The 12,500-nt window shown below is 39.2% G+C and overlaps 1 protein-coding gene across 3 annotated transcripts in view; it reads right to left on the bottom strand.

The window, feature by feature from the left end:
• Positions 1 to 12,500, bottom strand: part of rtcb (RNA 2',3'-cyclic phosphate and 5'-OH ligase) — a 13,899-nt gene that overhangs the window by 673 nt on the left and 726 nt on the right. The window contains exons 2-12 of one of the 3 annotated variants that reach the window (XM_079817688.1): positions 11,388 to 11,598; positions 11,143 to 11,221; positions 10,358 to 10,425; positions 8,467 to 8,566; positions 6,080 to 6,236; positions 5,765 to 5,921; positions 4,355 to 4,514; positions 2,406 to 2,581; positions 1,901 to 2,089; positions 1,090 to 1,200; positions 887 to 1,006 (exon numbers count right to left, since the gene is read on the bottom strand). In XM_079817688.1, the coding sequence (XP_079673814.1) occupies positions 887 to 1,006; positions 1,090 to 1,200; positions 1,901 to 2,089; positions 2,406 to 2,581; positions 4,355 to 4,514; positions 5,765 to 5,921; positions 6,080 to 6,236; positions 8,467 to 8,566; positions 10,358 to 10,425; positions 11,143 to 11,221; positions 11,388 to 11,480 (1,410 nt within the window). In that variant the 5' untranslated portion in view covers positions 11,481 to 11,598. Of the gene's footprint in view, positions 1 to 886; positions 1,007 to 1,089; positions 1,201 to 1,900; positions 2,090 to 2,405; positions 2,582 to 4,354; positions 4,515 to 5,764; positions 5,922 to 6,079; positions 6,237 to 8,466; positions 8,567 to 10,357; positions 10,426 to 11,142; positions 11,222 to 11,387; positions 11,599 to 12,500 lie in introns of those variants that run through there. The other 2 variants (XM_079817690.1, XM_079817689.1) reach the window with 2 other exon arrangements.

The raw sequence follows: 12,500 nt of genomic DNA, 5'->3' as shown, positions 1-12,500 counted from the left end.
TCTATAAAAATGTATTTATCATGTTTATATATATATATATATATATATATATATATATATATAAAAACATTAAAATATATATTTAACAAATATTATGTAATTAAAAAGAAAACTTAATATATTAAATTTTTTATATATATATATATCATATATATATTTAATTACTTATATATATTGTTTATTATACTATATATTATAAATAAATAAAATATTTTATTTATAATATATAGTATAATATAATTATCATTTTATATATATATATTTTTTTTTAATTACTTTTATAATATTTATATATAAACAAACTATACATAAAATAAATATAATTAAAGCAATTCATATATATATATAAAATCATTTTTATAGATTTTATTTTAATTAAAAAATTTTATTTTAATTACTAATATTTAACATTTATATATATATATATCTATATCAAATTGTATAATATTAACATGTTTTAATATAGATTTAAGCAATTTTATTCAATATATATATATATATATAAGTAATTAATATATGAAATAAATACATTTTAATTGTTGTTTAACTGTATTTATATATAACTGGTGTACACATATACACACACATATATATATATATATGTATGTATGTATGTATGTATGTATATGTATATATATGTATATATATGTGTGTGTACACCAGTTAAGCAAAAACAAGGTCACAAAGCATTTCTAAAATGATCAATGCGTTTAATTATTTAATTTAAGATTTTTTTTAAAATAACAGTTTTTTTTGCTCTTTGGTTTCTTAATCTTCTATTAAGTGATCATTAATTTGTGAGCATTTAGTATTATAAATAAATTCAAGAAAATCTTTCTGCCTACAGTAGTAGTTTAATTGTGATGGTTTAAATGGAGACGCTCACCTCCTCCATCACCAGCTTGGGTGAGGCCACTCTGATGGCGATGCCCATGTCTGCCAGTTTGTCCAGAACGTCCTGGAAGTCCAGGTTGCGTCTGGATTTGGCTCTGGACAGCGCTCGCCCCTACAGCACAAACACACAAACACACGTCAGACGGGTCACGCTCACAGACGCACAAACACGGCTCTCGCGCGCCACACACTCACCGCGCCGTGACACGTGGTGCCAAACGTCTCCGTCATGCCCTGCTCGGTGCCCGTCAGCACATAACTGCAGGTGCCCATGGTTCCTCCAATCAGGACCGGCTGACCCGTCAGCTGTAGGAGAGGAGGAGTCAAACACTCAGAATAACTGCATTAACGTCTCATCTTCATCAGATCAGTCCACATTATATCATTTGAGTCTTATTAATGCTGATAACCGATATATTGGCCAATAAATCAATTTTTATATAATTTGAGAGTCTGATTAAAGCTGATAACCGATATATTGGCCGATAAATAAATTTTTACATAATTTGAGAATCTGATTAAAGCTGATAACCGATATATTGGCCAATAAATCAATTTTTATATAGTCTGATTAAAGCTGATAACCGATTTATTGGCCGATAAATCAATTTTTATATAATTTGAGAGTCTGATTAAAGCTGATAACCGATATATTGGCCGATAAATCAATTTTTATATAATTTGAGAGTCTGATTAAAGCCGATAATTCAATGTTTATATAATTTTTATATAATTTGAGAGTCTGATTAAAGCTGATAACCGATTTATTGGCCGATAAATAAATTTTTATATAATTTGAATCTGATTAAAGCTGATAACCGATATATTGGCCAATAAATACATTTTTACATAATTTGAGAGTCTGATTAAAGCCGATAACCGATATATTGGCCGAAAAATCAATGTTTATAATTTGAGATTCTGATTAAAGCCGATAAATCCAATTTGAATATAATTTGAGAGTGTGATTAAAGCCGATAACCGATATATTGATGTGCTCGGTCACCTGATAGTCGACGGGTATGAGCGGGTGGTGCGGCGGGAACGCCCGTGTCGAGCCCTTCCTGTGCACAAGAAGCGTCTTCTGTTTGCCGTCCACCATGTGCTCCTCCACCTTGGCGATGTTGTGGGAGACGTCGTAGATGACGTGCATGTCCAGGTCGTCCGGGGTCGTGTTGAAGACTTTAGAGAAGGCCTGCAGTGAAGGTCACAACAGACACGGTCAGTCGTTTGCGGGAGAACTGTCCCTTTAAAGGGTTAGTCTGCGTGAGATTGGCCTGTTTTGTTGTTGATGGAGTATCTGAAGCTTGTGTGAAGGCTCCGCCCTCTTCTGGAAAGGGCAGCACATTTGCATTTAAAGGGACACACACACAAACAGGGGCAAATTTGACGAGCTATAATACATGATCTGGGGGTGTTTTGAGCCGAAACCTCACACAAGAGGGGCGTAACAGGTTACGTTTAAGACTTTTTGAGGACGTCTGGTTTAATAGTGAAGTGTTTGCGCTCACCTGGCGGGTCAGGAAGGTCATGGAGGAGCGGTTGACCCAGGCGTAGTTTCCGGCGGCCGCCATGCCCTTCAGATAGTCCTGCCCCTCAGGAGACGTGATGCGGGCGCAGGCCAGCTGCCGGTCATTCACCGTGATCTGATCTCGCTTCATCGCCTTCTCCATGGCAACCAAAGCATCTAAACATTACGATGTAAAAAAAAAAAAAAAGTCAACATGACATCAAATTAACTTCCCCTCCATCTTGCAGCTCTTCTCTGGTGACGAGGGCGGGGCGACCTGTCACTCACATGAGATCAGCCAATAGAGGGGTGGAAAATAAAGGGGGCGGGGCCTGCTTGAGTTAGTTAGTCGTGTGTTGAAACTGCCGGTTATAGAGACAGAGCGTATTTAGGCCACGCCCACACCGGGGGGGAAACAATCCAACGCTCTCCATTGACTTTGCATTGCGTGAGGCGCCTCATTGTCATTTCGGACTTATAAAAACGTATTTCTGTGTTTTTTAGCTTGTTTGCTGTACACTGTCACATATCAGCTTTTAGACATTGTTCTGTTTTTTTTTAGTCTGATTAAAGCCGATAACCGATATATTGGCCGATAAATCTTAATTTTTATATAATTTTTGAGAGTCTGATTAAAGCTGATAACCGATATATTGGCCGATAAATCTTAATTTTTATATAATTTTTGAGAGTCTGATTAAAGCTGATAACCGATATATTGGCCGATAAATCAATTTTTATATAATTTTTGAGAGTCTGATTAAAGCTGATAACCGATATATTGGCCGATAAATCAATTTTTATATAATTTTTGAGAGTCTGATTAAAGCCGATAACCGATATATTGGCCGATAAATCAATTTTTATATAATTTTTGAGAGTCTGATTAAAGCCGATAACTGATATATTGGCCGATAAATCAGAATCCAAATTTTTATATAATTTTTGAGAGTCTGATTAAAGCTGATAACCGATATATTGGCCGAAAAATCCACATTTTTATATAATTTTTGAGAGTCTGATTAAAGCTGATAACCGATATATTGGCCGATAAATCAGAGCATATTTAGGCCACGCCCACACCGGGGGGGGGGGGGGGCAATCCAACGCTCTCCATTGACTTTGCATTGTGTGAGGCTGTGTCCTTGTCATTTCGGACTTATCAAAACTTATTTCTGTGTTGTTTAGCTTGTTTGCTGTACACTTTGTCACATATCAGCTTTTAGACATTGTTCTGTTTTTTTTTATAAGCTGTCGACCCAAAAAAAACAGAGTTTAAGGAGACAAAAGTGGATAAAGGCAGTAAAGCGTGACGCTTCAGCAGAAGAATGGGTAACTTTTGGGATCACTCAGTGTGTCTCAGTGTGTGTGTGTGTGCAGTAAACATTCTGTCACTGTTAAGTCAAATATCCATATGTCAGATTTATGATATTTCCTGTCTCTGATGACGTTCTCCTCTAGTGTGTGTAGTTCTCAGTGTAATATAACGTTTCTCACTGGCCTGAATCCACTTTTGTCCTTAAACGCTCGTTTTTTGGGTCAATAGCTTATAAAAACGTCTGGGTTTTTGGTTGTGGGTTTTGTTTAGCTTGTTTGCTGTACACTTTGTCTCATATCAGCTGTTTTTTGTTATAAGTCTGAAATGACAAGGAGCCGCTTCACACAATGCAAAGTCAATGGAGAGCGTTGGATTGTTTTCCCCCCCGGTGGGCGTGGCCTTCAGATTATGACGCGTGTCGCTCTGTCTCTATGGTAAGGGATCACAACACACTGCTCCAGCCGACCAATCAGAGCACAGTGTGCTTTTCAGAAGGCGGGGCTTCATAGAGACAGAGCGTTACTGACAGACTGGGAAGAGAGGAGCCGCAACAATGGAGGATATGAGGAGATAATCAACACTCCTGCTCTAGAGGAGCAGAAACACACACACACACACACACACACACACACCTGTCGCCACCTGGTGGCCGAGGCCTCGACTGCCGCTGTGGATCATCACACACACCTGCCCCTTGTGATCGATGCCCATCTTCTTGGCGGCGTAATCATTATAGATCTCGTCCACCACCTGGATCTCTGCGTAGTGATTTCCTGCACCCAGAGTCCCCAACTACACCACAGAATCACACACACTCGAGTTAAATGAAGACCACAGGCTCAGTCAAAACACAATCTACTATAGTGCATACATTTATTAAGTCATTTTTTCGTTTATAGACATTGAATGGCTTTCCTGAAGTAAATGTAATGCACATGACATTGTTTCGGCCCTTCAAAATAATTTTTGGCAGAATATTTTCATGACAACAGTAAAACACCCAAACACGGAGTCCGTTATTAACGTTTTGCTGCACTTCTGTGAGTGTGTGTGTGAGAGAGAGAGAGAGAGAGAGAGAGAGAGAGAGAGAGTGTGTGTGAGTGAGAGTGTGTTTGTGTGAGTGTGTGTGAATGTGAGAGTGACCGTGTGTGTGTGTGTGTGTGTGTGTGTGTGTGTGAGAGAGTGTGTGAAAGTGTGTGAGTGATTGTGAGAGAGAGTGTGAGTGTGTGTGTGAGAAAGTGTGTGAGTGATTGTGTGTGTGTGTGTGTGAATGTGAGTGAGTGAGTGTGAATGTGAGAGTGACCGTGTGTGTGTGTGTGTGTGTGTGTGTGTGTGTGTGTGATTGTGAGAGAGAGTGTGAATGTGTGTGTGTGTGATTGTGTGTGTGTGTGTGTGTGTGTGTGTGATTGTGAGAGAGTGAGTGTGTGTGAATGTGAGAGTGACCGTGTGTGTGTGTGTGAGTGATTGTGAGAGAGAGTGTGAATGTGTGTGTGTGTGATTGTGTGTGTGTGTGTGTGTGAATGTGAGTGAGTGAGTGTGTGTGAATGTGAGAGTGACCGTGTGTGTGTGTGTGTGTGTGTGTGTTAGAGAGTGTGTGAAAGTGTGTGAGTGATTGTGAGAGAGAGTGTGAATGTGTGTGAGTGTGTGAAAGTGTGTGAGTGATTGTGAGAGAGTGTGAATGTGTGTGTGTGTGTGTGTGTGTGTGTGTGAGAGAGTGAAAGTGTGTGAGTGATTGTGTGTGTGTGAGTGTAAATGTGAGAGAGTGACTGAGTGTGTGTGAATGTGTGTGAAAGTGTGAGTGATTGTGAGAGAGTGTGAATGTGTGTGTGTGAGAGAGTGAAAGTGTGTGAGTGTAAATGTGAGAGAGTGACTGAGTGTGTGAGAGAGTGTGTGTGAAAGTGTGTGTGTGTGTGTGTGTGTGTGTGTGTGTGTGTGTGTGTGTGTGTGTGTGTGTGTGTGTGTGTGTGTGTGTGTGTGTGTGTGTGTGTGTGTGTGTGTGTGTGTGTGTGTGTGTGTGTGTGTGTGTGTGTGTGTGTGTGTACCTGTGGCAGTCCTCTCTTCTTGGCTTTGGATGAGACTTTGTTTGGGTCTGCCTGCAGCATTCGGCCGTACTCCTCACAGTGCTCCTTATCCTCAGCCCAGGCGTATCCCTCCCTCAGCGACCAATCAACACCCATCTCTAGAGCTTCCTCCAGATCTCTGCGCACACACACACACACACACACACACACACACACACACACACACACACACACACACACCCTCATAAAGACTCACTGGTTTCATTAACGATCAATGGTGCGGCTCTAAAACACACAGAGCTAAAGAGCCGTCATGAGCTAGAGCTGAAGGTTTACTTTGCTCCCATCGGGATGACGCCCTTTGACCCGACTCCGACGGGAATGTGGTCGAACATGGACTGGGCCAGCTGCTCCTTCACCGGCTGGACATCGCCCTCATCCAGGTTGGTCCGCAGCAGCCGCACGCCACAGTTAATGTCAAAGCCCACGCCACCTGCACACACACACACACACACACACAGTGAGCCGCCACAGCGCCAGCCTTCGGGATCTGAACACGGCTCATGGCTAGGGATGGGACACAGTGCTCGAGTAATCGAACATCGATCATGACTTCAAAGCAGCACTTGGTAACTTTTCAACCTTTATAATATATTTTCAAGACTCTTGTGATGATACATCGACTTACAATGACACGTCTGCCATAGCCTGACGGGGTCTGTATCGTTTTTAATCGTACTTTTAAACTTCGGGTTTCGGGTAGTAACCCGAGAACAACAAGAACTACAAAATTCGACTGCTTTACGGCATATACGCCACTTCCACCACCACTTCCTTAAAGGGTTAGTTCAGCCAAAACTGTAAATTGTGTGATTAATGACTGAGCCTCATGTGGTTGGACACCCGTCAGACCTCCGTTCATCTTCAGACACAAATGAAGATATTTTAGTGTAAATCTGATGCTCTGAAAGGCCTCCATTGGCTCAACTTTACACTCTCAAGACCCTTAAAAGACACTAAAGACTAAAGTTACAAAGTCCATCTCACTACAGCGGCTCTACAATAACTTTATGAGGACGAGAATAGTTTCTGTGCGCAAAAAAACCCTAAATAACGACTTATATAGTGATGACGATTTCAAAACACGGCCTCATGAAGCTTCGAAGCGTTATGAATCAGTGAGTCGATTCAGCGGTTCAGAGCGTTATGAATCAGTGAGTCGATACAGCGGTTCAGAGCGTTATGAATCAGTGAGTCGATTCAGCGGTTCAGAGCGTTATGAATCAGTGAGTCGATTCAGCGGTTCAGAGCGTTATGAATCAGTGAGTCGATTCAGCGGTTCAGAGCGTTATGAATCAGTGAGTCGATTCAGCGGTTCAGAGCGCTATGAATCAGTGAGTCGATTCAGCGGTTCACAGCGTTATGAATCAGTGAGTCGATTCAGCGGTTCAGAGCGTTATGAATCAGTGAGTCGATTCGGCGGTTCAGAGCGTTATGAATCAGTGAGTCGATTCAGGAGTTTGGATTGCCAAATTTCATTCATTTGGCGGTTTGACACGCGATCTGAATCATGATTCGGCTCAGTGATTCATAACGCTCTGAACCGCTGAATCGACTTACTGATTCATAACGCTTCGAAGCTTCATGATGCCGTGTTTTTGAAATCGTCATCACTATATAAGTGTAGGGTGACAAAGGGTGACATTTAAGGGATAATATTCAGGGCTTGACATTAACAACCGCCATTTGCGGGTGTAACGTTATTTCGGCTGCACACTAGCCACTCTGGCTGTTGAACGGATTATAGTCTCAAAAGCCGTCTGTTATAATCGCGTTGCGCATTATAACCACTCACACGTGTTTCTATTGAGTTTATGAATGCAATGTCTCAGAGGCGTTCAGAGCGCGCGCCGCGCTCACTCGCTGAAATCTGCACTCAAAGCAGAGATAAACTCTGCGATATACGCAGGAGATTCACTCATCATACAGTGTTGGACTGTTTTTGTTCTATTTCAGCAGTGAAAATAGTTTTAAAACCCAGCAGAACCACAGCGCATCTGATATGACTGGCATAACGCAGGCGAATTTAGGGACCGTCTCTAAAGTTACACACAACATTGGTAACGTTATACACGTTTCAAACTTAAATAGCATTTGAAGAGAATGACAGTCATAAAACTGACTGTAAAGTGATCATCTAGGTGTCAGGTATGATGCACACCTTTTGATATTTAATAAAATAAACTGTCAAATCATAGGGAAATATGGATATGCATTATTTCTCTAGGATACTGTTTGGGCTCTAACACAAAATATGCTAGATTTAAATGTGTCTGATAGAACACTGAGAATATTGCTTGAGAATATATTTACAGAGATAATATTAGAGATTATATTTACACTAAATTATTATTATTTATGCATTATGCGTTGCTATTGACAACGGCCATTAAGGAAGGAAATCCCACAGAATCCATCTTAAAAAAGTGCTTAGAGCTGCTTTAGTTATTTGTTGTTTGTTGAATTTCAAATATAAAACTTGTTGAAATGTTTTCAGTGTGTGCATCTCTTCTTTTTGAACACTTTCATCTCGTTTGAACAAAACCGTGATAATATTGATAACCGTGATAATTTGGGTCACTATAATCGTGATGTTAAATTTCCATACCGTTTCATCCCTAATCGAAATGAGAAATTGACAAAAATGCCTACTCATGACGTACCGGGAGAGACCACGGCGTCCGGGTTGTCCATGTCGAACGCCGCCATGTTCCCGATGGCGAATCCGTATCCGGAGTGGACGTCAGGCAAGCCGATGGATCTCTGCGGAGCAGATGAAGCTGAACATGAGGAACACTTTAACCCTCTGGGGCTCTTCGGCCATTTCTGACCGCAAAACTTTCTGTTTTGAAATTTTAAAAATCACAGCTTCATCGGAATGATATGACTTTTCTAGCATTAGGGATGATAACAAACAAAAAAAAATTGGGGTCATGATTTGAGCATGCTAATTGGTCGTAAAAAAAATACTCCCACTAGTGCTCTTCAGTCAAAAATGACACCATAGGAAACGAATGGGAAATCTGCAAAAACAGAAGAAAAAAAATCTATATTTCTAACTAACAAAAATATCAAAAACTTTATAATAAATAGTCTTTGAGATTTTTTAAATATATATTCAAATCCATCAAACAAAAATAATTAAAGCTACACTGTGTAACTTTTTTAGTCTATTCTTAGCTAAAAACACTTAGTTCTTTCAAAAATATGTGCTCATTAATGTATATTTACTTCTTTCAAGTAATAAAGTATTCTCGTAAGTTTATAATATGCCATTGAAAACACATAGGGTAATGGGATCTAACGGTGGTTAAAACGAAATCGGAATTGAGAGGAACAGAAACTAATATTCACTGGATGGTCATATACAAGTTCACCACTAGATGGGGGAAAATATCACACAGTGTAGCTTTAAATGTGTTCAAAACAGAGCTAGTGAATTCTCAAGCCTCTCCATAGAGACCTCTAGTGGTCACACACATGGTTGCAGGATTTCTGAAATAATTCCAAAAGAGGCGCTAATCTGCCTTCAAAAAATATTATTAGCTTAACCTGAAATACTGCAATAATTAAAAAAAAAGTTTGTATAATTTTCAGTGGCAAAATCAGACCATAATTATTGCATAAATATTAAAAAAATACCATCAAATCATCTCAAAACACAAAATTAAAAAGAAAAAATATTATTGAAGAAAAATAAATTGCATTGGTTTTACTGGGATGGAGGAAGTGTAATTTTTAGGTGTCCGGTCACTTATGAGGGTGAATTTAACCCAAAATCCCGATTGTCTGTTCAAACACGCCCCTACTTTAATAAATAAAGGCGCAATATGTAAGATTTTTGGATCAGTGTTATATATTGTGTTGACTTTATCCCAAATGTTTCCAAGAATGTTTAAATCCGTGATTTTAACCAGGACACGGCCCGTGTGTGTGTGTGTGTCGCCCATCAGTGACATCATCCCCGCGTGTTATTGCGTAGTAACCATGGCAACACGAGCGTCACTTAACACTATTTAACATCACTTTAACACTCACATGTGTGTGTGAGAGGATCAAACAGCGCTGTGTTACACACACACACACGAGCAGAAGTGCTCGCGGCAGAATAAAAGCTCCGCCCACTCGAGTCAAGACACGCCTTTGTTCTGAATAATTACATCCTGCGCCTTTAATAAATTGCATAGTGACCTCAAAGTAGTAGATATTTATAAATTATTTCTATTTAGTTTTAAGTTATAAAACTAAAAAGTGACTTGTTTTGCTAACGGCTCAAACATGACTAGCTGAACGGCTAATATGGCTAAAGTTAACATCGTTTAAAAGTCAAGACACGCCTTTGTTCTGAATAATTACATATTGTGCCTTTAATAAATTGCATAGTGACCTCAAAGTAGTAGATATTTATACATTATTTGACAGACAAGTTATAAAACGTAAAAAGTGACTTGTTTTGCTAACAGCGTGGGACTTTTATTTTGACGTTCTCGCGTTTCTGCGCTACTTCGCCGTGTCTGAAAGGTAAGAGATGTGTTTATTTTAGCTCAAACTCACATGTACGATTCCCGGCAGGGCGGCCACGTTTCCGATTTGCTTCATAGCTGGTAAGAAACCGCCAAAACCTGAGGAAAAAAATACAAAATTGGCTAAAACAATGCTTTGATGTCACATATTCATGAATGTTATGCTTCATAATTAAAGGGGACATTTTTTTAAGGTGTTTTGAACACGTGTGTAAACAACCGGTTTATAGTGCTCAAACTCCACCAAATACTTTATTATCAATCGCTCCTGCGTGAGAGTAGGGAAGCCCCGCCCATGAGTGCTGCTGATTGGCTCTTTTAGCATAGACACGCCCCTGAGGGAGAAGCAGAGACGCCGTTTCTGTATTAGCGCTCGAGTATTACAATGAGTGCGCCCCAAACATGACTAGCTGAACGGCTAATATGGCTAAAGGTAGCATCGTCATTAATGTCATAATTTCTGACATTAGTCTGCGTGAGATTGGCCTGTTTTGTTGTTGACAGAGTATCTGAAGGCTCCGCCCTCTTCTGGAAAGGGCAGCACATTTGCATTTAAAGGGACACACAAATAGAGGCAAATTTGACGAACTTTAATAAATGACCTGGGGGTGTTTTGAGCCAAAACGTCACCACTCACATTCTGGAGACACTAGAGATTTATATTATCTTGTGAAAAGGAAAATAACAGGTCACCATTGGGCATTTCTGGGAGGATTTACCCCACATATCGTCAAAACTGACCCTTGAGTCGGTGCATAAGGTGTGTTTTATGACTATGATTGACATAAATTGTTCAATAAAGCGTCGTGACGTCACCTCCACCGCGACAGGCGTTCCTCAGCTCCTCAAACATCAGTTTCTCCAGAGGATCATTGACGTAGAAAATCCCCTCCACCTGAGGAACAGAACATTATTCAACATGTTCAACCATAAAACCACAATAACACCCAATAAACCCACTCATAACCAAACGCGGTAAAGCGCGAATTACCGGAGAACTACTAATGTTATCATTAGATATGCGTCACAAGTGCACACGTTCGCGTTTCTGAGAGATTTACCTGCATATTAGGCACGAAGCCCTTCTTGATCCGCCAGCAGTTTGTGCGGACCTTCTCCAGATACTGGAGCTCATCGTTATACGTGCGACTCATTTTAAAAGTAAAATAATCAACGCACTTTTGACAATCTTCACACGTTCCCCCGGTTGCTCCGCTTCTTCTTCTCCTGGCTTTTATACGGGACGCTCGCGGGGGCGATGTTCAGCGCCGCCTAACGATCCATGAGGTTATTGCAATTACATCGAAAAATAAATAAATATTTAATAAATAGAATAGTACAACAAAAAGGATAAAGCTGACAAAGCATTGCAACATAACGAGTATATTAATCAAATAATAATTATACTATTTAAACTGACGGGGGGAGCTTAAATGTACACAGACTGTGATAAAACAACTAGTTAAAGGTAAAACTACATTTACATTTTACATTTACATGTACAAAACTAGGTAGTAAAACTAGGACTGTAGGGGTAAAAGTTTACATATTTCTCTGACATCAAGTTTTTCTTTTGCTATATGAGAACACAAAAAAATATTTAATGTATATTTTGATTGGTATTTTGTACACTTATATATATATATATATAAATGAAGTATACCTTTTGTGATTTCAAAGAAATTGCGTATACCGTCTTGTAGCTTTATATATAAACTGTAATTTATAAATTAAATAAATACATATACAATACATCGCGGGTTTGTTCCGGATGTTCGCCACCTATTAATAAAATAATAATTATCTTATTAATACTGATGGGGAAAATCCGCGAAAATGCACAACATCAAGCACTTTTCACAGACTGTGATGACACGGTCATTCTCATCGTAAATCGTGCTATATATTATTTATTATGTATGACTAAACTTTGTATTACATTATCTTTGAATCAAATAAAAAAAATACATCTTTCTCTCTTCTGACTGCCGTTATCAATCAAAACTTGTTTTTCTTTCGCTATTCCAGAACACAAATATATTTATATTTTTTTATATTTTATGTACACTTTAAAGTGTACGTTTAAGTGATTTCAAAGAAATTGCGTAGTACCGACCGACCTCGCCTTGAAGTTATATATAAACTGTAATTTATAAATGTAAAAATACATATTG

The sequence above is a fragment of the Gobio gobio genome (assembly GCF_949357685.1).
Source record: "Gobio gobio genome assembly, chromosome: 5".
NCBI classification, from domain to species: Eukaryota; Metazoa; Chordata; class Actinopteri; order Cypriniformes; family Gobionidae; genus Gobio; species Gobio gobio.
This window is presented reverse-complemented; position numbering and strand designations above follow the sequence as displayed.